At 32.0% G+C, this 27148-nt stretch overlaps 1 protein-coding gene across 1 annotated transcript in view; it reads left to right on the forward strand.

Moving 5' to 3' along the window:
* Nucleotides 1-27148, forward strand: part of LOC108917070 — a 118652-nt gene that overhangs the window by 60618 nt on the left and 30886 nt on the right. Inside the window, exon 2 of the mRNA XM_018723502.1 lies at nt 20067-20272. Within this exon, the coding sequence (XP_018579018.1) occupies nt 20067-20272 (206 nt within the window). The remainder of the gene's footprint in view (nt 1-20066; nt 20273-27148) is intronic.

A 27148-nucleotide genomic window follows, 5' to 3' on the forward strand; every position in this document is an offset into this window, starting at 1 on the left:
TTATTTTACAGACTTATACCTACCTTTTTTGTATAAACCTTTTTTCTCTATGAATAACAGTTTTTTTACGCGAGTCAAAAAACCATTTTTCCATAACTTTGACCACTGTTAAAAGAAAGTTTCCCAACTAGCCTCGAGTTGATTTTTTGATATTTTATTTATAACAGGTTTCCGAACAATTTTCCGCAGAGAAACTTCTAATAGTATTTTTTTCCCGAAACAAGCTCTTTCATGTCTATAATGACTGGGCTATAAGGTCGGATAATTTTTTTTTATATAGGCAAATAACTTTATTAGTTTTTAAAGGACCCCGCACAAATCTTATGGAAATTGGGTCCCGGTCAAATTCGCTGAATTCTTGATATGTGATAGAGTTCATCATACTGGTCAATTGTCTCAATGGCCACAAAGCTCAAAAATGGATAGTTTGGCCGGTACAGAGCTTTAAAGCTCCGAATATCCTCCACGGATTTATGTATATGCGCAGTGTGTATAGACTTTTGAAATAGCCTATTTCATTTTTTTTATTATCTAGGTTTATATTTTTGAGGTTGCTGAATTCAGATCTGTTGTTAGATTTTCAAAATTGACAGTTGGCAGCTGTCAAATAGCTGTCAATGTGCTATAATAAAGCCAAAAACTTGTTTTTTTATGTTTTATCTTTCTTTTTTTTTAGTTCGATAAGTTCAAAGACGATATCAAATCAATAACAATGACTATCGGCAGCTGTCATTTAGCTGTCAACAATTCTTCAAAGTCCGGTAATAAAGTCAAAAAATTATTTTTTGTTTATAACTTCAAGTTTTTTAGATAAGTGAATATAAATATGATATAAAATTATGTAGTCATCAGCTTACAGCTGTCAACAAGCTGTCAACTAACTGTCAAAATGCAATAATAAAGTCAAAAAGTTACTTTTTTTAAAAAGCTTTAAGTTGCTTAGATCACTGAGTTCAAAAGTGATGTCATAAACTTATATCATGTTTGATTTCTTATCCACAAAGTTAAGCACAAAAAATAAGTTACTTGCTCTATTATTGCATTTTGACAGTTAGTTGACAGCTTGTTGACAGCTGTAAGCTGATGACTACATAATTTTATATCATATTTATATTCACTTATCTAAAAAACTTGAAGTTATAAACAAAAAATAATTTTTTGACTTTATTACCGGACTTTGAAGAATTGTTGACAGCTAAATGACAGCTGCCGATAGTCATTGTTATTGATTTGATATCGTCTTTGAACTTATCGAACTAAAAAAAAAAAAAAATAAATCATAAAAAAACAAGTTTCTGGCTTTATTATAGCAAATTGACAGCTAGTTGACAGCTGCCAACTGTCAATTTTGAAAATCTAACAACAGATCTGAATTCAGCAACCTCAAAAATATAAACCTAGATAATAAAAAAAATGAAATAGGCTATTTCAAAAGTCTATACACACTGCGCATATACATAAATCCGTGGAGGATATTCGGAGCTTTAAAGCTCTGTACCGGCCAAACTATCCATTTTTGAGCTTTGTGGCCATTGAGACAATTGACCAGTATGATGAACTCTATCACATATCAAAAATTCAGCGAATTTGACCGGGACCCAATTTCCATAAGATTTGTGCGGGGTCCTTTGCGGAAAAATACCAATTTCAAACGACTTGTTGAGTAAATACCTATAACATTATCGACATTTTTTTGATTAGGACGCTTCATATTTTATAGTATAAATAGATATAAATAGATATTTTTTATCATAGTTGTCAAAAAATAGAGGAATTAAATGAAAACAATAATTTAGTACTACTTAATTACTTATTACTATTTTTATTACTACTTACTATTACTTATTTTATTACAGTAAATGTTCAAAGTGGCCCCCAATGTCTAAATCCAAATAAATATCGCCTGTCAAATTGCCCTCAAAGAAATAAGATCCTAGTATACCCTACTATTCCACCTCAAGCATTCACTTTTTCCGGCCGTTGTGTATGTTTTCTTGCATCGTATGCGGATTTTCTGGGCTCCAAAACCTAGTATTTGCTTGTTAACGGATCCCTTTAAGCAAAAATTTGCTTCGTCAGTGAAAATTATATGTAATTTTTTAAGTTGGGTCGTCTTTCAATTAATTTCTAATTTCCTCGCAAAACTGCAATCTTCTGTCTGCGTCATCTGCCCATAGTTCTTGTAAGATGTTGTGATATTTCCAATTGAGGTTTTCTTCTAAATATAAACCTAGAAATTTTAAGTATTATCATTACTAGTCAACGGAAAATCATTATGATCAAAACTTAAGGTTTTACAATTAATAGCACGACTCGCATGAAAACGGAGTACTTGAGTTTTAGCAACATTTAGATATAATGAATTCTGGGTAAAAAAAATTATTCAAATTATCTAATAAAATATAACAATCTTGCATTAATATTTGACTCGACTTATTAGACAAAACCAAAGATGTATCATCGGCATAGATCGTAAAGTAGGCATTAGTTGAAATAGTCTCAATATCATTGATATACAGGGTGTTTTTGAATGGAGTAGCATAAATGATAATAGTGAATCTACATTTCAAAAGAACACGATCTGCAAAAAATCGCCTTAGTAAAATGTTCACCCCTGAAGAGATATGGGCCATGAAAATTTCCAAAAAAATTATGAAAATTGGCTGTAATTTTTACAGGTTGTTTACTAATACGGATGCGAGTTTTCAACTATTTTTCGAAAATTTTAACCCATCGAAAGGGGTTGAAATAACCACCCCTCAAGCCATTTTTTGCCATAACTTTTATATTTCGTAAAAACTCGATATCCAAAAATACGCATTAGATAAACTGGTTCTTTTAGAAACTTTTACCTCTCTAGCAATTTTCCTTTAAAACTTTTCGTTTATTAATAAAAAAATAAAATGTATTACCATTCACCTCACACCGCATATGATTGCAATCAATCAAAGAAAAACTAAGTGTGCTGCTGTCATGCCAGTTGTCACAATTAACTCTTCTGTAAGTTGTCACTGTTATCAGCTAAATACTTTTTGGGTGTAAATTAACAAGAATTATGCCAAATTTTACTAATGATGAATATGTGGACATGCTACAAGTGTTTGTTTCTACGATCGTGCAAAATTTACTACTTATTGCACTACCTACTGTGCCAAAAGTTTAACTTTTTTTCCGTTGTTCCAAAAAATATTTTTTTTACGTTTTTTCTCTGCGTATCCATAAGTACCTAACGTCTGACATTGACAATTTGCGCAATTAATTTCCAGTTGTCAGTTAAAATTTTAATATTATGTAAAATACTGTTAAATAAAATTTGAAATAAAAACAATCGTAGAAAAAATGTTGCTTGCAACACGTTCAAAAAGCATATTTGTTGCACTTAACATGATTGCAGCTCTCAACTTCGTCTCGAGCTGCAATTCCTGCCCAAATGTTTAAACTAAAATTATGTTGAAATGTTGTCATAGATACTTCGTGAAGATTTTCATGAGCCCAGGAATGAAGATTGCGCATATTGGTTAAACCATGTCTTTGAAAAGTTGCTTCATCTGTGAAAAGTATCTTTGAGGCAAAATTCTAATTATTTCTTAGAATATTAAGATACGATTCGCAAAAAACAACTCGTTTATGCATGTCTGTAGTAGTCTGTAGTAGACAGTAGGTCTTCGGCTGGTACCCTCAATATGCGGCTGTACTTTTCCAGTTTGCTAGAGAAGTAAAAGTTTCTAAAAGAACCAGTTTATCTAATGCGTATTTTTGGATATCGAGTTTTTACGAAATATAAAAGTTATGGCAAAAAATGTTTTGAGGGGTGGTTATTTCAACCCCTTTCGAGGGGTTAAAATTTTCGAAAAATAGTTGAAAATTCGCATCTGTATTAGTAAACAACCTGTAAAAAATTTGTTATTTGTACCTCGTTCGGTTTTCAAAGTACAGCCAATTTTCATAATTTTTTTGGAAACTTTGATGGCCCATATCTCTTCAGGGATGAACATTTTACTACGGCGATTTTTTGCAGATCGTGTTCTTTTGAAATGTAGATTTACTGGTATCATTTATGCTACTCCATTCAAAAACACCCTGTATAATAAAAATAATACAGGACCCAAAATTAGGCTCTGTGGGACTCCTATCTTAATGGTGGCATACGCTGAAGCAGAAGCATTATTCTGATTATTATAATTAATATTAAAAAGATTAATAAAGAGTAGGTACGTTTTTTAAAGTAGAGAAGAGACTATGATTGTTTGTAATAGTTTGTTGTCAGTACGACAAGATTTTCTAAATTTTTTGACAACTATGACAAAAAAGTAGGTACAACCTTATATCGCCGAATTCGTCTTTAGAAGGGCAATCTATTTATACTATAAAATATAGAGCGTCGGTAATGTTATAGGTTTGTCAAACATGACTCAAAAAAATAGAAAATAATGCTGAAAAGTGACAATTTCTATTTACCAATTGACCTTTTCAGCAATTTTTTAAAATCTGATCTGGAAGAAAATATGAATTTTGTTCCATAATTTTGAGACACAGTGTATAAAACTCCACTCTTTCTATCGTCGTCAAAACGAGAAAAACTTACGACGAAGATTTTACAATAATTAATAATTCCAAGTAACATACAGTGCTAGTTGAACGCAAATTAATTTTTTGCCATCCACTTGACCCGCAAAATATGGTATGTAGCATAATAACGCCAAAATTAATACGGCCGAAGTTTGGACCTAATGTTATTACTCATCTTCGCACAATAACGTATTTGGCTGGAACTCAAGTAGCCAATGCCGTGATCTGATATTAATTATACCGATAAGGGTGAGATTTGGGATAATGGGACGGGAATATACATCATATCTATGGTAATTCGGTCAGCGGGTTATTGGTATATCGGGTCTACCACTGGTGGCGGAAATTTAATCATTTTCTAAAGGTCATATATCATTTTAATTTTAGATTTGCGCCTGGAGAAATGGGAATGATTTTATGATTATTTGGATAAATGTTTGCCGCGCGATATTGGTGTTTGCAACGTGGCAGTCTTGAAAAATGAACCCAGTTTCCGGCTCAGCGTTCTCGCTAGATAATAGACTTGTAATCCATAGAACCAATAATTGTTCGTATATTTGTTTCCGATCCTAGAAAGAAAATGAAATAGCTGTTGAACTTTGTTACATTGTTTCAACCAAGTTGAGGTGAATAATGAATGACACAAATGGTCGCTCCACTAAGTGAAATTCTCTATAAGATACAGGGTGATTTGCTGGCCTTATTACAAACTTTGACAGTAGAATGTTAGGTATAGTTTCTAGGAGAAATGTTGTATAAACTTATATCTGATTTTATTTTATACCTACTGTAAGTTACAGTGATTTTAATATTAAAGATTGGAATTGTAATAACCATAATCCGTTACCTACGCTTTTGGCGATACAACAAATTATTTGGTAAGTCAAGAGTAAAGTTAAAAAGTTACACCCAAATTTTTAAACTCAACGCAATGGGACACCAATTCTGTAGGTACCTATATTACACTCCTAAACAATAGGCTTAATTTTTCTTGTATATATCATAATACAACATCTCGATATGTTCAGTGTCACTTTATTATTTTGACACAACTCATTTACTCCTGACATATCTTTTTGAAGTACAATACGGTCATCAACAGATGTAGCAGAGGTAAACAGCTTCAAATCATTTGCATATAAGAGAACATTAGTTGGAAGATTATCACAAATGCTATTAATATTGAACATTGAATAATAACGGGCCAGGAACTGAACATTGAGGTACTCCCGAAGTAGACACCAATTTCAGTTGGATAGTGTAAGATTCAAATAATATATTAAGTATTAAGGTCAGTAAGTGTTCTTTACTGATTAAGGATACGCTTGGAGATCGAGACAAAGTCGAGATCTCCAAAATGTCCGACCAGTAACACTCTTAATGACCCCAGTGCTTATGACGTTTTTTGTATGCTCAAATATTGAATAAATTTAATTAAAACTAAGAAATTTAATATTTTAAAAATATATAAAACAAACAAGTCGTATATGAAAATGTTTTCGCTTTGGTTACTACGAGATCGAATATTTATGGTCAAGTGACACCTGCTGTCATTAGGAATTTCTCCAAGATAATATTTTTGTACGAAGTAAGTTATGATTCAAGAAAGTGTCGATTCAGACTTAGAAAATGCTTGGCAAGTAGAAAGCTCAGCCATAATGTCCGAGAAGTCCAAAGAGAAATATGAGAACATTTTCAAGCTATTTCTGACACTAAAACGCATATATTATCCCACCATGTCTCTTGATTGCTAATACATCAACTCCTGTATTAGCCAGTAACGTTGCCGATGGTCTTCGGAGTGAATGGCCTGTATATGTTTCAGGATGTTCCAGTTTCAAAAACTGTGCAATCTTGTTAGGAATCCTAGAAAGGGTATTCTTACCGACTGGTTGGTTGTAACATCTACCTGCTTCATAGCGCATAAAAAAGCGTGAAATTTCATCTAATCTTGATATGTATATTTCTTGAGAATTTGTAATTGAGAAACAGAACCCAGAGCAGTTAAGTATAATTTACCAGTCTCGGACTCTATTGCCAGCCCCCTGCTCCGCTCGGGCGCAGAATCATTAAATAATACTTACCTTCTTTATTGTGTAAATAACTATTAAAATTCTGCTTTATTAGCTTACTTACCGCCTCCTGATCGGTAAATAATTACTTACCAGCCGCTAAATTGTAAACGTCACTTACAAATGTCTCAGCAAATTCAGTAAAAATGTTGTCGATGTGCCAAAATTTGATAACTTACGAAGAATTCCGTAATCTAACGTGTTAAAAGCTTTTGACAGATCTCTGTAAACTACATCAACTTTTCCACAAATATCTAAATTTTTTACAACTTACACAAAATTGCAATGGATCTGGAGTTTTCAATAAAATATTTGTTACCTTTCTTAAACGTAGAATAAGTCTTTGCTTCAGTTCAAATATAAGAGAAGGTTGATGTTTATCAATGTACAATTTTTTCCCCAATTAAGAATATATTATTCCCTGTTATATGACAACTGTTTTATTATCAGTTCTCTAAATACACCTACAAATTTCCGTGACCTCTTACACAAAATTTGACTTCCACAGACAGTTAAATGCACTCAACTTCCTGAAATATGTCTACAGTTAAATGACTTTGATTGAGGTCGAATCTGTAAGTACGAGGGAGACCGACGTTCCCTTGAGAACGCGGTTTGACACTGTCATGCTACAGGAATCGCAACTTCTTTATAAATTATCCTGGCGGGGCTCTCGAGGCTTTAAAATAATTTTCAGATTTTTAAGACTTTGACGTCAGCCCGCGGTAATTTTATGTAAAGTCGCTTAATGAAGGATAGACGTGCCTTCAATCGGTATAAATTTAACAACTTTTAAGTCTAATTTATTGACTTTGTTTCAGGTCCGTACAGGATGAGTTTTTACTTAATTGCACTGCCGTATTTGAAATTTAATTCTTTCCATCCTTGTGTGAGCACAAAGCAGAAGCTATGTCACACATTTATTTCCTCAAGTCATTTTGATGTCAATACCACATTTTTAATTATTCTTCTTTGTAACCGATGAATTTATTAACAAAACGGACAAACTCACCAGATATAGAAATGTTTTAGAGCCTTATACCAAAAGCAGGGAGTAAGTTTTATAAATTTTGCCCAAGCGAAGGTCTTGGGAATTAAGTAGCTTTCACATTTAATAAATTTAGTTTTAATTTTTAGTTAAAACAAACGTCGATTTTGATTTTCAAATCAATAACATTTAGCAATAAATGGACATGGAAATTGTTCTAGATGTCATTAATAAGAAGAATGAAAACCAGTGGGCCAAGTATGAAACCCTGAGACACGCTTATTCCTATTGTTTGAATAAATATTGTACAAATTGAACTCTATGTGGTAGATACATCAGCAAATACTGAAAATTTGGTGAAAATGGATTCAAAAATTGCTCAATTTAGCCAAAGGAGTCTTCGCTTTGCTCAGACTCACGAAATTATGATTAATCTTTGTTTTTAGAGTACCTATCTTACTCTTTTGTTTTCAAATGATCTGCAAAGACTATGTCTTCATTTTTTTTTCGTCTTTAGTTTCCGGTATATTCCATTTCAGATTCCAACAATAGTTAGCATTGCAATTTTTCTGGGGACCTTCCGCCCTATTCTTCACTTGATGGAACCTTTCGTCCTATTCTTCACCCTGTTATTTACCCCTGTTTTTCACCCTAAATATAGATTTTACAAGATACTGTCCGGTTGTGCATAAATTCTGACATGCCAGATCTTTGGGTTTTAATTTTTTCTTGTGCCTGATATTCTATTGATTAAAATGGTCAACGCTAAATATTAGTAGATAAACTTTGACTAAGAGTGTGCTTTATCGATTATTATTGCCGGTGTTATCATAATTTTGAACCGTTGTAAGTCATACACGAAAATACTCGAGTGTGCCTAATCCTCCCTAAAATATATAAAATTCCAACACTTTTGTAATCATTTTTAATAGATTTAAGGCGTTTTTCGTGTCTTTAATAACTAATAGGGAGCTACTACATTGACGTTCAGACATTTGCAACTAGTTTTATTTAAAAACGCTCTATTTTTACATCTCTATTTCATTTTCAGACAATTCCAGCTAATAATGAAACCAACTAGCAACATTCCGACTATAATATCACATCGCGAGCGTTGATATCACATCGCGAGCGTTGTTTCTTTCTGTTTTATTTAACGATTTTTTTTATTATGAAAAAGCGCCGGTTTATAAAGCGTATATACTAGTTTCGTTTGAAAAAGTTTGCTCTACGTGCTCTGGGTAGGAAAGAATTTAAAACTTTCGAAACGTTTTAATCACTAGCGAATGGAGTAATGTGAAATCCGGAAAAAGGATTTATGTTTCAGTTAAAGCTTCTGTAAAGGATTTGCAGTCGAGGGTTGTTATAATGAAAATTTTAAAGGGCAGATGTCGTAATAAGCCGATAGTGTTTAGCAATTTAGGGGTTTGAATGATGCTGGGGTTGTTTCGTAGAAAGTAGTTTTGAATTAAGGAAATAATTGAAATCGTATAATTGATTAACTGCAAGTTTTTACAAATAGACACTTCCAGCACGAGTTTTCGATAAATACATCGTGTAGCATTATGGGGGAATTCACAATTTTATTTTAGGGTTGATATGGGTCGTAATCATCATAGTCGTGATCAGTACACTTCACACTACACTAATGGTGCAAATTTCGTCCAGTTATTAAATTAGTCGTCAGCATTGTTATTACTGTTTTAATAGCCAACTATATTTTTAGGCATATTCTATCTAACCTCATTAGAGTTAAATTCACGAAACAAAGCCTACTTAGATTAGTACCGGAATATTAGTAGTAGTCGGAAATCACCTGCCATCATCGAATCATTAAAGTGAGAAGTAAGTACATCTTTTTCTCTTGAAAATAACGAGACCATCAAATTATTTATTCAAAATCCAGAAAGGGCTTTGTAAAAAAATATTACGAAAAAAATATAACTATGCAACAGTACCTAATGTCACTGATATCTAAAAATTTAGTTCACATTCGGATTCCTGACTATAAAAACTCCCTTATTCCAAGTTTTTACGCAATTTCCACAAGGTCAAATTATGGAAAAAGATTTGTATGTAATTGTATGAAAAATTGCTAGAGTGGACTGTATTAAATAAAATTAAAGGTTTGTAAATGCTTTGGTCACTTACCAGTACAGGAAAATGGTGCACTTTCACTGCTGTCGTATTAGTATGGAGTGAAGGAAGAAAAGATAGGTAATGTAATACTAATACGAGCCACTAACTAGTGATGCGGTAATTCTACAATTTAATATATACAGGGTGTCCCTGAAAAGGATGGACAACGCTTGACCACAGGTTGCTTGGATGAAAACAAGACTATTTAGCCTAACTTACCTACATACAAAAATGCACGCCTACTAAATATAGAACAGATAACCTAGTTCTTTTCAAATAATTTGAAAACTGTTTTTCTTAGAAACTTCAAATTTGGTACACTTATTTTTTTATATAAGGGCAATGTAAATATAGAATTTGGCGAGAATACATATACAGGATGTTCTATTTCTAGTGCCTGTGCGCCACTGGCTATCCCGTAACTTTTTTGTATGTACGCCAATGACGACACAGAATTTATATTTTTAAAAATAAGAACTATTTTAGAAGATTTTTTGCCTCTTACAAAATTTTGATATCGTTTATGGATTTCGAGTAAAATTGGCATTTTTTACACATTAATTAATATAAAATCAGTTTAAGATAAATATAACATTCTAGTACGAGCCATATAACAGAGAAACAAATTCATAACCATAATTAAAAGGTTCTGTGTCAAGCTAGCTGTGATTTAATTTTAGCTTACTTTGTTTTTTATTGCAATTTATACTTTTGCTGAACAAACTGATATGTTAGTAGTTTTGGGTTATTGTGAAGGAAATTGTTGTGCTACTGTTCGAACATATGCTGAAAGATTTCCTAATCGAAGAACTCCAAATCACAAAACATTTGCTAATGCGGAGAGACGCCTTCGGGAAACAGGACGTTTTTTACCTGTAACATTAAATCGTGGATAATGTACGGCCGGAATTATTCAGCTGGAGGAACAAATTTTGGAAAGGGTCGAAGAAATTCCTCAAGTAAATAAAAGGCGTTTAGCGGCAGAGGTTGGCTTTCAAAAAGTTCCTTTAATAGAGTATTAAAAGACCAGTTATTACAGGTTACAGGTATTACAGGGTACAGGTAGGTATTACAGGTTATTAAAGGTCTAACAGGTGGATAGGTAGAGGAAATAATGCCCCTTTAAAATGGCCACCTCGATCCCCGGACCTAAACCCATGTAATTATTTCATTTGGGGAGCGTTGAGGACCACAGTTTAAAATAACTTTTCAGTAAATACAGAAAACGAATATGGGAAAGAATACAACATGAAATTAATGTTATGAGAGGTAATGCACAATTATTGGATAATTTCTAATTTTCGAAGAACTAATGTTTGCGTTTAAGAACAAGAAAGTAACTTTGAGCATTTACTGTAATATTATTTTAATGTGATTACAAATATCAGTTTATTTAAAATGTTAATGTTGACTTTCTTACATTATTAGTTGATATTGTTTATTTAAAATATTAGTGTTGATTTTTATTTTATTGATTGATAATACTAATACCAAAAATGTGTAGTTATTTTTTTTAATGTGACGTTTTTTCATTATTATTCCCTGCTTTGAGGCTGCAGTTATAAATTATTTTTTATAAATCGGAATTTTTGCCTATATTTAATGTATAAAAAATGCGAATTTTACTCGAAATCCATAAACGATATCGAAATTTTGTAAGAGCAAAAAATTCTTCTAAAATAGTGCTTATTTTTAAAAATATAAATTCTGTCGTCATTGGCATACACACAAAAAAGTTACGGGATAGCCAGTGGCGCACAGGCACTAGAAATAGAACATCCTGTATATGTATTCTCTCCAAATTCTATATTTACCTTGCCCTTATATAAAAAAATAAGTGCACCAAATTTGAAGTTTCTAAGAAAAATTGTTTTCAGGGACACCCTGTATAATCATGTAACTTTTCTAAAATTTTAATTTGTAAAAATTTATTCTAATGGACGTGGTTTTATACTATATCTACTCCGAGTTTTTTACAGCTACATTTTACTGTGAAAAATACGAATACTTTTTAACCCTCAAAGGTTACACTTGGGTTGGGCCACCTTAAAGGTCACACTAGTGCGAATTGGGATTTCCCAACTTTGAACTTTTATGTCTTCTTTATTATTTTGATGAAAGCAACGTATTTATATCAAAACTGGGGTAAAATTTTCCGAGAAATTAGTTTAGAAAAAAAAAAATGTAAATAAAAAATGCGATTGAAAAAAAAACTAATTTCGAAAAATGACTGTCTCTAAATTCGTATTTTTTTATAAATAATTTCTAGAGAAAAAGTAACAAAGGATTTTGAATTAAAATTTTATATTTTTAAGAAGAAATACCCCATAATGATAAAATGATATTATCGATTTTTCCCGGTATTTGAAGTTATGATTTTTGGTTCCCAAATTTATGTTTACTTTGCAATCTTTTGTATAAAAATATTAATTTAAACAATATTATCCATACATATTTATTATAAATACATTTAATTACATTATTAATGAAATAAAAAAGTTTGAAAAATTATTAACAATAACTAAATAAACAATGTTCTAGTTTATTCAACAAGTAAAATGAGGTGAAAAAATCGAAAATTTGCATTTCAATTCACATTATTTCTAGATTATGTGATATAAATTCAGCCACACTTTTGCCTACACTAAAGTCACACTAGTGCGAATTCGCACCGATCGGAATTTTCGGACTCCCTAGTTTGGCCGACAATAACAGACTGAAGTCAGTTGTGGTACGGCTTGACTGTTTGAGCTATAGAACCCTCGGTAGCTGCTACTTGAGAAATGGCAGTTGTTGAAAAAAATGGTGGTGCGAATTCGCACTAGTGTGACCTTTGAACGTTAAAAATCACAATTCCTAAATAATAACTTGAATATTTATTTATTATCGTCTATTTATGTGGGAGATAATAGACCCAATGACCATAGAATGAAACCACCACTTTTAATTACGTTCTATGTTTGAGACAGGCTTTTAATATGTCCCTTTGTAAATAACGAGTGTTCAAATAAAAACTTGGGCAAGTTGGTTCTGAAAATTTGGACGTAGGGCGTAGCGTATAGCAAATGAACTTAAACGTCATCTGTCAAAGCGCTATATCGCCGCTATCATTTTGAATATTTTCGTTTTAAAAAGCGTTTAAAATGGTGTTTTCTCAAGAACAAAAAGTGTTTATCATAGTGTCCTACTTTAGAAATGGACGCAAGATTGATGGAATATGGAAGTATTCTATTGAGGAATGTTTCATAGAATTTCAAAATCAATTTCCCGGCGTTGTTGAGTACAAAATTTTTCAAAGTGCAGTTCAGCGTTGTGTTAATGTTTTTCGTGAAACGGGCAGTGTAACAAGAAAAGAAGGAAGCGGCCGACCTAAAAAGCGGACTGAAGAATTAAAAGAAAATGTCCAACAAATAATGGAAAATGCGCCAAGAACTTCTGTACGTGTTTTATCACAAATGGTGGGAGTATCAGTCGGTACCTGCCACACAGTGTTAAAAAAAGATTTGCGTTTGTTCTCCTATCGTTTAACTTGTCAGCAAGAACTTCATGAAGTTGATTTTCCGCGACGGGCTGTATTTTGTGAATGGTTTTTAAACAACTACGGTGAACTTCATAATATCACCTTTTTTTCTGATGAAGCCTGGTTTCATTTAAGTGGTTACGTAAACTCACAGAATATGAGAATGTGGTCTTCTGAAAAACCAGATAACTTTTTTGTCGAGGGCCCTCTACACGCTCAAAAAATTGGAGTTTGGTGTGCTCTCAATCGAAGGAGGATTTATGGACCTATTTTTTTTAATGGTACTCTTACTGCGCAAAGGTATAGAGAAGAAATTATCGCTCCTTTTGTTAACCAGCTGGAAGAAAACGAAATTACAAACTTTTACTTTCAACAAGATGGCGCAAGGGCACATACGGCAGGCGAGACGATGAATATGTTGAGGGAAGTTTTCCAAAATCGACTAATAAGTCTCAATGCTGAACATGAATTTCCACCGAGGTCATGTGATATTACGCCGTGTGATTTCTTTTTGTGGCCTTACCTTAAAAACACTATTTTTGAACTGCCTATTCCTGATTTAAACCATCTGCAGGCTCGACTTATAGACAAGATTCGTGAAATTAACAATACCCCGAGCATCTTAGAAAATGTCTTTAATTCTTTGAGGAACAGGTGTGAAAAGTGCTTGGAACAAGGAGGGGGACACTTTCAGCAGCTGCTTTAATTTATTGTTATAACAAGGAGGGGGACACTTTCCGCAGCTCCTTTAATTGTTTGTTATTGTTATCACGATTATTCTTTAAAATAAAGTTATATAGTCATTAACGTTATTGAAACTGACAGCTGCTATACAGCTCGTTGAGAAATGAGGTTAAGTTGGTCGCTATAAGCTACTCCCTACGTCCAATGTGTCAGAGCCAACTTCGACCACGTTTTTATTTGAACGCTCGTTATTTGTAATTTAAAAAAATTCATTTCCCTCATACCACCTTTTCTATACATAGTTTGTTTGTTCCAGTTTATCGCCACCGTTATCAGCATGTCTATAAATCTCGAAACGCATAAATTTTACAGATTTTTTTCTGCGCAACTTTATCCGCAATAATTAATTTTTTGCTCCCTTATCTCCCGCAGACTTGGAGACGAGCAGTCCCGGTAAATTGGCAGGAGCGGCCCACAAATGAGACATACACGACAGAAATCATAAATATGAATCGAGTGGGGCAAAACAAAAACAGGCCCTGAGGGGGACGTGAGATATCGACGCCAACTTCATAAGATATACGGAGTGAAGTTGGCAAATGAATTATGGGCCGGGGACCGAGGAGTGGTTCTTATGTATAACTCAAGGATGCACAAAAACTAATCATGTAATATGAGCGGCAGGCTCCTGAATAAAAGATACTTTAGGGCCTCCGACAAAACTGGTATATTGAAGTCGAACTCTAATAAGTCCGCTGTATGTGTTATGTGCTTAGAAATGGCTTACTTAGACCTACCTCTTCCGAGATATATTGCAAAATATTGCACTTTTATGGGGCCTCGCCGGTGCCGCTTCCCCGTCTTTATAATACATTATTAATTTTCTTTACCTACCAAATTCTTTTTCTCTTCGAGCCGCTGTCATTAAATTGTAAATTCTCCCGGGAACTCATTACGTGGCGTGCGGAGAGAGTGGAAATCGATTTTTTGTTTTCCTCTTTATGCCCCGAAATATATTTATGCCCCGCATTTATTCTCCTTTAATATAAAAAAATGTTTCATTAGGCTCCTCTCATTCCTAAAATTCACGCTTCACTTAAATTCTCTTATATTCTGTATGGAATCCCAAGATTTTGTTTTTGTAATAGAGTCTAATGCGAATGCGTAGGATCCTTACGCAGGTTGCAAAGGGCAGAGTTTACAGCAGTATATTTTTTAAATTTTTTAAAGGTGATAACAAATTTTTTGCTTCTTATTGTCAGACGAGATATTTAGGTATATTATAACACATTGTTCTGTTTAAAACTCTTTTAGAGATAAATATTTAGGTTATGTTAAAAGTATTGCGTATATGGGATTATGGATGGTAAAGGAATGGCTCAAACATTGTCCGCGAGAATCAATCACAGCAAACATAAAAAATACAAACTGTTTGACAGTATGTTAATGAATAATTTTATGAGGAGCAGGTATAGTCTTTCCGAATTCAGTTGAACATGTAAAAAAACGCCTGGCAATAAAATTTAATGAGTTTCATAGGTGTCCCTAAAAAAGTTTTCGGATATAGGTAAAAAATTATAATAATTTGTATATAATGTGCAGAAAATTTCTATTATATGTTCATTTGGCCAACAACATATTTTAATTATTTATGTCCTCAAACAATTTTATTATATTGATGGTAAATTTCGTTTTGTTCCATTTCTAAAGGTCTCCAAAATGCCATGTTGTAATAATATTATTTCTCCTTTTCGCAATTGTAATATCAATGATTAATAGAAGGTGCCTATAATAAATTAAAATTACCTGAATCACACCAAATTCCTCATTGCTGCACTGCACTGCTGGGCAATTTGTCGACCACTTGTCAACGGCTGAGATTTATTGCCTAGTGGCTCAATGCAACTGTATTGTATTTTGTTTGCCCGCGTTTGCAGGGTGTCTCTAAATGGTCTATACAATGCTCCAGAGGGCACCACAAGCGACTTTAGGACGCTTTTAAACTGCCAAAACTTTTTTGTACCAAAAATCTTTTCCTCCAAAAAGTATACCTTGCTAATATCTCTAAAGCCTACAGTTTTCAACAAAAAGGCATGTAAATTTCTAAATTCATAAAAAAATTAGTTTAAAAGTTTATTTTCTATGTGAGTTTCTTAGTAGTAGCAACAGTATATTTTCCACAACTTGGCTAATGAATGGTACTGTAACGCTGAAATCACTGATATGTTGTTTGTGTGGATTTTGTCAAGGAAATGGTTGAGGATCTATAAGGGTATACCGTGATATTTCAAATAAACGCATTCTGAATGATCAAACGTTTGCACGCATCAAAAGACGTCTACCTGAAAGAGGGACATTTGTTTCTGTTATGGTTAATTATGGACATATTCGCAACATAAGGATTCCCAATGTAGAAGAACGAATTTTAGAATGCATAACTGAAGAACCAAAGTTTGTATTATACTGGGATGGGATTAGAATTTAGACAAGGCGAAAACCTCGCATTCGTGGGAGAAATTTTCCGACTCGATCTTTTTGCATATTCAGATTCGTGAGATGTTCCTTAACATGAATCGATATGATGCCGGCCGGAAATCTGGTGCCCATTTGTTTAAACAAACTTTTTTTAAATAAATTGTAAAAATAGGTTTTTTCACTCCGGAAATTTTTTTTTTAGGTTTTTTGGCACATTATAAACAAAAGAGTTCCTATGCACTATGCTTCTAAAATTGATAGTTTTAAAGTTATAAACAATTTAATTTGCTGAAAATGCGAAAATTACGATTTTCAACGGCCGATTTCCGGGTTAAAAATTGTTATTTTTGATGTTGCCAGGTACCTAAATTAAAGTTTAAACATCCCCCTACAAGATGCTGAAGAGTTTTTGGGACTCGCATTATTCTAAAGCCTTGTTTTTTAATTGTTAATAAAGCGCTATGAGCCGCGCGCGCGCCTCTCTCATACGCGGATTCGCTATTTCGTCTAGCGGCTTCAGCTTATGTTCTTTGAATTTAGCATTCTAAGTACTATTACTACTCATAAAATAATGTAAAAATTGATTATTTAAATTTCATAATTCATAATAATTTTATTTAATTAATTCAAAATTGTACGAATAGAGTGCAGAAAAAAAATAAAAGGGCAATAGTATCAAATACATTTGATTTTTATTAAAGAACATTTATTTAATACTGCATATTATTATTATCACACATTTATTCAATCATAAGAATTCTCACACTGTTCTATGTTACAACCACATAAAGGTACACAAGTGACATAGTTTTTCCTACAAGAACAAGCTTTAGTCTTACAGTTTTTTGTACATTTACATTGTTTAACTAAGTCTTTGGGTAATGGATCTTTGGTAATAAATTTACGTATTAGAGACGCGCGCGCGGCTCATAGCGTATTATTCACAATTAAAAAACAAGGTTTTAAAATAATGAGAGTCCCAAAAACTCTTCAGCATCTTGTAGGGGGGTGTTTAATCTTTAATTTAGGTACCTGGCAACATCAAAAATAACAATTTTTAACCCGAAAATCGGCCGTTGAAAATAGTAATTTTCGCATTTTTAGCAACTTAAATTGTTTATAACTTTAAAACTATCAATTTTAGATGCATAGTGCATAAGAACTTTTTTGTTTATTATGTGCCAAAAAACCTAAAAAAAAATTTCCGGAGTGAAAAAACCTATTTTTCCAAAACAATTTGTTTAAAAAAGTTTGTTTAAACAAATGGGCACCAGATTTCCGGCTAGCATCATCTCGATTCATGTTAAGGAACATCTCACGAATCTGAATATGCAAAAAAATCGAGTCGCAAAATGTCTCGCACGAATGCGAGGTTTTCACCTTGTCTAATTAGGCATATCCAAAGATGTAAATCGTGATACAAGGGAACAATTGCTATATCCATAACATATGCAAAAAATTCAAGGACTTTTACCAGGAGATTCCAAATTACGGCTTTGCTTTTGTCGCTTCATTAATGATCTTAGTGCAGGATATGGCTGTAAAATCAAACAATGAACATGTGTATGCCGAATTGCCAAAGTAAATCTCCGTGCTTCTAAAATACAACACTATCAACATGAGTTTAAAATAAACGTTTGGGTTGGGATAATTAATAAAAATATCATTGGTCCTGTTATTTTGCCTGATTTTGCTTAATGGAGAAAATCATTTAGACTTAATTGAAAATAGATTTCAAAATTGCTGGAAGAGTTACCTTTAGCTCAAAGATTGATTATATGGTATATGCACTATGGCATAGATCGGTAGGGGTAACAACGCTCCAGTAAATTGTCCGCCGCGCTCCCCAGATATGACCCCGATGGTTTATTTCTTCTGGAGAGCCTTAAAAAACATTTTTTATTCGACACCCGTCTATAATAGAGATGATCTGTGGCAAAGAAATTCCACATAGTACAAATGTCGTTGCACATATCTTACAAAGGATATAGTTAATTTTTTTGCATAGAATTGGTCTCTGTATGCATATAGGTGGTGGATATTTGAAACCCCTTTTGAGACAGGTCAATAATAAATTAGTTATTTTTTAGATTTTTAGATTGATTACCTTGTTTAGATTGATTAGATTGTTTTTAGAAACTATATTTTTTACTCTGTCAATTCTGTTTGAAACAAAATTGTTAAACAAACGTAATTTAAAATTGTAATAGCACTGTTTCATTTAAAGGCATATTTCTTGCTAATAAACGATTGCTCTTAATTTCGTTTATCAGTGGAGTTAAAAATAAATTTTAAACGAATTTTTTTATGCATTTACAAATTTAAATGCAATTTTGTTGAAAACGGTTGGCTTTAGAGATATTAGCAAGATGTACCTTTTTTAAGCAGAAAAATTGGGGAAAAGATTGTTCCAGCCCAAAGTGAAGTACACTGTGGCATAAAACAGTTTTGACAGTTTGACAGTTGATGGTCGCTTGTGGCGCCCTCTACAAGATACAACGAAATCGTCGATAGATTCGATTTTCTCATTCAAAAAAATTTCCGGATATGATGTTTTAAGTAGTACGAAGTAATCGAAAGATATTAAAGAAAATGTTATTTATTCTTTCAATTTTGACACCTTATAGCTCCGTTATTATCAATTTTTGGACTAAGGCAAGTTTAGTTAAATCGACTTATTTGAGGCCGTAGTATGTCTGGTGGAGCTTTGTCCAGGCTATTTAGAGCCCTGTATGTTAAAAAGATCGTTAAAATGAGAAAAAAATTAACTTTGCTGCTTTGTATTTTTGTGGGGGTTTAATTTATGCGAAATATATAATTTAGGTTAAATGTAGGCTTTTTAGAATCCTTAACAAACCATATTTAGGTAGGTTTCGTTGAAAGAATTAAATATTTAGCCGATAATTGATAATAAATAAATTACTTAATTTAGTACCACATCAAACAATAAAAATCAAAATAACTCGGAAAAGCACAGGTATTTCGAAACAGAAGAAGGGACATTATTTTTGTTAAACTGTATATAGATAATTAAAATAATAGTTTTTTTTAAAAAAACAGTCATTGGCGTAGAAGTTTTGTTTAAGAAAGGGGTTGAGCACCCCCTCCGCCAGTGTGCAAGTTTTTGAACATTCTTATCGCTTGTTTTATGCCCCTTAATTAATAGACATTATCCCCCAAACATGAAAAAAATCTAAGCATTCGTTTATAAGTTATAATGAAAATTCGAGAAAAAAATATATATATTCAACACCCTGTATCTCGGAAACGAACAATAAACGATGTTTATAGGAACTTTTCTTTTTAAAAACATGGGTTCTATCTCCTGTTACAGTTTGTCTACAAAAAACTGACTCACCCTGTACATATAAAAGAATTACCGCGTTTTAAAATAAAGTCTTTTCGATTATTTTTATTATCCTTCCGAGGATATTTCCATTGTTTTGAAGGTACGTGCTGCGTGTTATTCAAGAGGACAGAAACCGAGAAGGGCACTTTGAATTTAATTGAAGTAAAACACCCTCTCGGAAAACACCCCCAGGTCAGACCCAGACTTTGCATCCCCGCGACCCCATCCGGGTAAACGTTAGATAAATCCTGAAAAATATGTATTTTTCAGAATCCTCCACGCTCAAGGCGATGAAGATCCGGGTGCCGGAAGTGGCCCAATCGGGCGACACCGTGACCCTGTCTTGCGAATACGACCTGGAACAAGTGGCGCTCTATTCCATCAAATGGTATTGGAACGAGGAGGAATTCTACAGATTCGTACCCAAGGAGTCGCCGCCGTTCAGGGCGTTCTCGATGAAGCACGTCAACGTCGACGTAAGTAAGACGGCTTTTCAATTATTAAGGCGCCGCTAAAAGAAATACGTTCTTTCCGGGGGGAGTGGGATAATGTAATCTTATGTCACACGAAAATTGAAACTTTAGTGGAACTGTCAAAAGGGGTGAATGCCAACATAGGGTTCAGAAAATATTAAAGGGAAACTTTCTAAAAAGAATAACTCGATCGAAGGACAGAACTGTGGATAAATGAAATTGCCTCATCAAAACACAACAAAATATTTTAGAAAAAATAACTGTTAATGAGGAATACTTTTGCTGCAGAAAAACCGTTTTGTATTTATTCTTCCATTCAATACGTCTGTCTTTGTAGTTACTCCTGTCGAATTAGAGTTTGAACGTTTGAACTACAGGTTACACTCAATTACTGGAAAAGCTAAACAAATTATAAATATAAGGTACTACTTTGTAAGATGTTATCAAAATATACGAAACAGCTATAAATTTACATTAAATTTTTCTTCGTACACACGAATTATTTGGATTAAACTATCAAAATGGAGGTCACACGAAGATGATATAGAAAAAGACTGCATGCAATAAAAGGTAACATTATACCGAGTTTCTATCCTTGGAACAAATAAATTTAATTTTTCCAATAGAGCAGGGCAGTTGATTCTATATTTTATTAAATTATAAACACAAAAGCAATTGCTGAACAGTTTCTTTTAAGCAATAATGACTTCAATTGGAAAACTTGAAGTAACACCTTATTGTCAGGATATACACCATTTCTTTTAAAAGAAATAAACTTCAAGAACTTCCGCTGCACCGACTCTATCTGCCAAATATAATTATGATATACAGGGTACCAGATAATGGATCCGTATTCTAATTTACTTCTAATGAGTGACACATAATAATTTCATTGAAGCAACATTCGAAAAGTCTCTCATACTTCTAAAACAAATCCCAAAGTTTTAGAAGCCGAACATACTACATTGTTAATATGGTCGGTAAAAGCCAGTTTAGAATCAAACAATATACCTAGATCTTTATAAGATGAACAGCGTTCAATAGCAATGTTGTTAATTAGATAATTATAATTTAAAAATGTCCCTCTTTTCGTGTATGTGACTATTTTACATTTAGATATATTCAGTTTCAATGAGTTTGCAATTCATTTATCTTATTTAAATCATTTTGAAGCTTCGAACAATCATTTTCTGATGTAACACTACTAAATATTTCTAGATCATCAGCAAATAACAACTTTTGACAGGTTATATGAGATGTTATATCATTACTAAATTTTGAAAATAATAAATTATAATAAAATTAGTCATTTTATGTTGTAGGCAGTTAAATTAGCTACAATTTAAGGTATCTAAAGTCATATTTCACCAATTTGTTAACTGTAAAATAAAGGTTGAACGCGGAAACTCGGTTTTCGAAAATTGCACATTATTATTGCAAAAAGCGATGTATGTTGATGAAATTTATGGAAAAAACGGTCAATTCAAAGACTAACGTGTGTGCCAAAGGCCGATTTGATTTAACGTGAAATTGTTGTTAATTAATTTCGTTCGTTCTTTGCAACTAATTGTATATTATATTGGTTCTAATTGATCCAAAGAAACGTATCGAAAAAGAAAAATTACAAAAAGTTGAAATTAAGTCGACCTTTATAACTAACAAAGTAGAATGCGCAAAACAGCGTTATAATCAAATTGGTCAGGGTTAGGCAAAAGCCGCTCGGGAATTCGCTCTTTTTGCATTAAATAGAGCTTATTTTTACGGCAACTTAAAAAAAAGAGAAATCACCTACGACTCTTTGTTCTCAATATATCTTTTTATATAACGTTAATTGTTAATTAACTATTGGATGTATTGAACCGGAATTTTTGTTAATTGTAAAGGGTGACTTAATTTAAATTTTTTTGAAAATTTTCTTTTTTGGTGCGCTTCTTTGGATCAATTAGAACCTATATTTACAGTATTATTAACTTCTAAAAGTAACGTTTAGTAATTAAAGAATTAGTTGCTTAAAAAACAAACTTAATTAATTAACAAATAGCTGGAGAAGTCATGAAAGGAAAATATACTGCATACTACTTTTCAATCATACATGATTGATTATCAAAATATCAACTTATTTAAACAAAAATGTTTTGGCAGTTGATTAGGGCATCTGGGGACACCCAGTACATCTTAAATGTTGGAAAAGGATTGCTTTATGTGTTTCCCAACTAATATAATGCATTATAAACATAAAATCAATTATTATATTTCTATAATTTCTTTGTAGACGACGCCCTGTAATAAAAAAAATCCTCTTTTCAACCTGAACACTTTTTTGTATCTTCAAGATGGCAGAGCAATTGTACATTATCACACTAATACACAAATACGAGTAATATTAGAAATTTCAAAATTCTCAAAAATAGGTTGGAAACGAACAATTTATTTTCAAAACCTCCATTAGGAATTTATTTCAATAATTGAAATGCAGGAAGCACTATTTTGTATTTTAAAATTTTATTTCAAAAATTAAAAACCCTTTAATTGTTTTGTGGCATAACAATATAACTCAGATGTCGGGAATGCAACTTAGAGTTTTTCAATTAAAATTGACTATCCTGAATAACAATTTATATGTATTTCCTAAACTATGAATGGTTTAACTGAAATGCAATTTGGAGTTTCAGAACTAAAATTCGATATTATGAAATACGGTTGATACATCGTGAAATGTAACTGGCTAATTTAAAATTAGTAATTTACAAAATGAATTTACAGTTACTTTCAATAGGTATATCCTAAATTTGATGTTTTACCTAAAATGGAAGTGGAATTTAATTTATGACTATGTAAGAAAAGTTGTCTTTACTTTACTTTTATTACTTCGCGTAATACCCAAGGTTATCTAAAATTAAAATCTCTACCTAAAATAGTAATAAAGTCGAAAATGTCAGATATTAAATTCTTCTGTGAAATAGTTTTCTATGTGTGGCTGTAAATTTTGTTGTTTACTGAGATATTTTAAATTAAAATTTTCGCAGGAAATGTTGAACCTGATTTTTGGAAGGAGATTTAATATCTTTATTAGGCTTTCAAGGAGTCAAGTTAGTTCAAGCTGATTCTAAATTGTTATCAAATGAATTTATTTTTCATATGGGATGGTTGCAAACATTGAAAGTAGATAAATCGAGATGCGAAAAATGAATGGGTAGAAATATTTTACTTTACTTACCACATTGATACGATTTATGGAACCGTAGACATCATCGATAGCTCATCTGGCTGTTTGTACATAGAGATGTGGTTCCGCATGCTACAACGATGTTCACTAATTCATTGTTAAGCAATTTTAGTAGGTTTATTCGCATTATTTACAAAAAGTAGGAATCTAGACAAATAAATGCTTTCATTAATTTTACTTGAAACTTAAACAATAAAAGATAAACTTTTCAGCAATGAAAAATAAAGTAAAACTGGTAGTAACCTAAAATGGAATTAATTATTTTTCTGTTTACTGGATAGGGGACAAAAAAGCGTACAGATTTAATTTTATATTGTCCATCAAACAATATATGCATGACAGGTTTGTTACATGCATTTTGACTGACTTTTATGATAGGTTTTCTAAAAACATGCCATGATTAGACAATATTTTTGACATAAAAATAATTATTATCCTAGTAACCATGTTATCTAATAATAACTAAGGATTGTTCACATGACTTTCCATAATTTTTCTGCAATTTCAGATAAATCACATAGACGGAGAGCTGGTAGACATTTTTGAGTAGGTGTTTGAGGCATTGTTCAAAACTTCTTCTAGTGATACCTGAATACAAAAATGCAGACCTGGCTAAAGGGTTGCGGGGCTTAAGCAACCATTCAATTTTTAAAGAAGCTAATTTTTGTTTGCAAAAAATATTCTTGAGGCACTTTCAAATTTTTACGGGATAATATTTGTGACTAAAAATAGATATTTACAAAAGGACAGGTCGTTTCGGTGGGATATTTTACCTGCCAGATGAGTGAGAATGTAATTATATACAGGGTGACTTTTTATGATTAGGACTTTAACCATCGATAGATCTCGTCAAAATAATGTCATTTTGAAGTATACACTTTTTCTTCCTTTTAGAGATTTAAGCACTTGAAAAAAAATTTTTATTTTGGCTTTTATTTATTTTTTCTTAAACTAAACAAAAATTGGATAAATTTGGAACGAATACATTGAAGATTAATTTTTCCAAATAAAACGTCTGAATCTGGTTCGACCTGAGGCAGTATAGTATTGGGAGTCATAAAGGCTTGCAAAAATTGTAATAAAATTTCCAGGGTCGTATTTAAAAAATGAAGTTGATAGTTCTGGAGAGACGAAACGTTATGTATAAAAATTGATTATGCCATTCGATAGAGGGCAAACAGTTGCTATGAGAAAGTGTTCTTTTTTCAATATCACCTCAAACAATGACTGAAATGAAACAAACGGATTTCCAAAATTTCAATTTTTTTCAAATATTTCCAAAACTAATCATGTTAGCCTTGATTTTTTAGAGGTTCCCTGATTATGCTACTTTGCCCCCATTTAAGCTACTTCGTATCTCTATCCGTTTCCGAGATCCTTGTAGTGAGAAGCGAATTTGTACAGCCTGTATACACCAATATCTAGGTTAATAAAAGATATAACTTAATTTTTTTTCTTTCTAGTAGTTGACATAATTATGATTGTATGACAGCTAGAATTTTTTTTTTTCAGGAACTCTACAGTGAAGATGGCTATTTCAAAAAACGTATCAAAAGTTGACCTGCGATATACAGGGGGCAAAAAAAGTCGTGCCAAACCTGATAATTTAAAATTTGAAAAATCTCGACTTTTCCAAATAGAACATCCTTGTTTTATGATTTCATTAGATGCCTTTCTGTAGACCCTATAATTTTTTAATAGCTTTCCCTATACCTAAGTTGTGTAGTTTTTGCAAAAAAAAACATTTTTATGTAAAATACCGGATTTGCGCCCGTTCCTTTGTCGGGAAAAATATTGTAAGGGTATTTATTTTAAGTTAGCTTGCGACTATATGAGTATTCTTTTTTCAAAATTCTATTCATCCAAATTTTTTAATCTCCAATTTCACTAATAACTTTCCTAATTACGGTAACAGTGCTTGATTTTCAATATGATACGGATGAAACTTCTTCTTCAATATTTTATTTGTCAAGCTTTTGAAAACTCCAAGGATACTACTAATTTCCTAATCACTTGTAGCGATTTAATGGTTAACTTTCCATAAAGACTTATTTATTAAACTCAAATATCTAAATTTTTCAGTTATTAATTTTTATTTTAAATAGCGTAGCTAGACAACCAATAAATTTAATAAAAATAAATACCCTTACAATATTTTTTCAGACAAAGGAACGGGCGCAAATCCGGTGTTTTACATAAAAATGTTTTTTTGCAAAAACTACGCAACTTAGTTATAGGGAAAGCTATTAGAAAATTGTAGGGTCTACAGAAATGCATCTAATGAAATGATATTACACAGGGTGTTAGACGACACTAATTGTAACAAGATTTCGCAATGTTGCCAATATAAATCGAACTAGAATTTAGTTGCTTACTAAATTTTATTGTTTAAATTTAGTTGGTATCAATTGAGTTTCACGAGTTTCTGGTGGAGCTAAAATAACCTCACTTTAAATAAGGTTCGTTTGTTTATTTTTTAATAGTTATGGATTATAGAAAACTTAAAGAAAGTGCCATTCGTTTACATTTTTATTTGTTTCGTTTTTTTTACAGCTACATTGATTATAATGAAAGCGTCTCCGACTTACATATACATTTTTTATCATTAAAAGAATTGTTTTTTTTTGTTTCCACATTTTACTATGTATATTTTAAATATAAGACAAACATAAATATTGTTTATATATTTTTTAATTTCCGCATCTACACTATACGTCTTGAGTATATTGATTTATATTTTGTATAATTATTACCAAATGTTATTGCTTTTGTTTACATACATTGGCTTTTCTGTTACCATCAGAAAAATTCATTAGTAAACATTTTGTGTAGCAATAAGTCTAGAATTTCTGTAAATGAATCTAAATAAAAATCTAACTATTATAAGTCTTTTAATTTGCACTTAATATTACACTTTAAAAAAAAAAATGGAGCGGTGTTATCAGCCAGGGGTTGATTGTTGATTATTGTGAAATCATTGTTAAACTGCAATTACTGATCCTTCTGATCTATTCATCTGCACTGCCCTCTCATTTTTTTCTTCATCGACCTTTTAATTCCTGATACCGCACAATTGTTGTTGTACATTAACATTTTTAGGTATATATTAAGATAATCATTAAGGAATATTGACACGGTAAAAAAAATATAAGACCTTGTGTATTCTTTCTAACCTAAAAAAAGTATTTTGGTGTTGATTGAAATATTCTCTCAATATTTCAGTCAACGTTTTTAGTCTATAATACTTTGCACCAATTCACTTACCTTTAATAAACCTATTTAGCAAAATAAACTAAACAATATAATACTATTATAACTTGGTAAAAGTTAGTAGTTTAGCAGATGACTTTTTGTGATTTTAAAATTAGTATTTGTGGAAAATATAAGATCGTGATATACAATTAATTTTACGTTACATTTACATAAAAAAACACGAAAAAGTACCACAAAATTTTACGCTTAATTTATTATTATTGGATGTCATTATGCATTCATTTTATTACTTTAGTATTATTTTATTTAATGAGAACTATCTACAAAGTATTTTAAATTTTCCCGCGACACCACTTTGATATTAAACTGACTTTGGTAAGTAACTAGATATGTTAAGTTGGCAACGCTGCGAAATCTTGTTACAATTAGTGTCGTCTCAA

The sequence above is a fragment of the Anoplophora glabripennis genome, unplaced genomic scaffold, assembly GCF_000390285.2.
Source record: "Anoplophora glabripennis isolate ALB-LARVAE unplaced genomic scaffold, Agla_2.0 scaffold69, whole genome shotgun sequence".
Classification (NCBI taxonomy): domain Eukaryota; kingdom Metazoa; phylum Arthropoda; class Insecta; order Coleoptera; family Cerambycidae; genus Anoplophora; species Anoplophora glabripennis.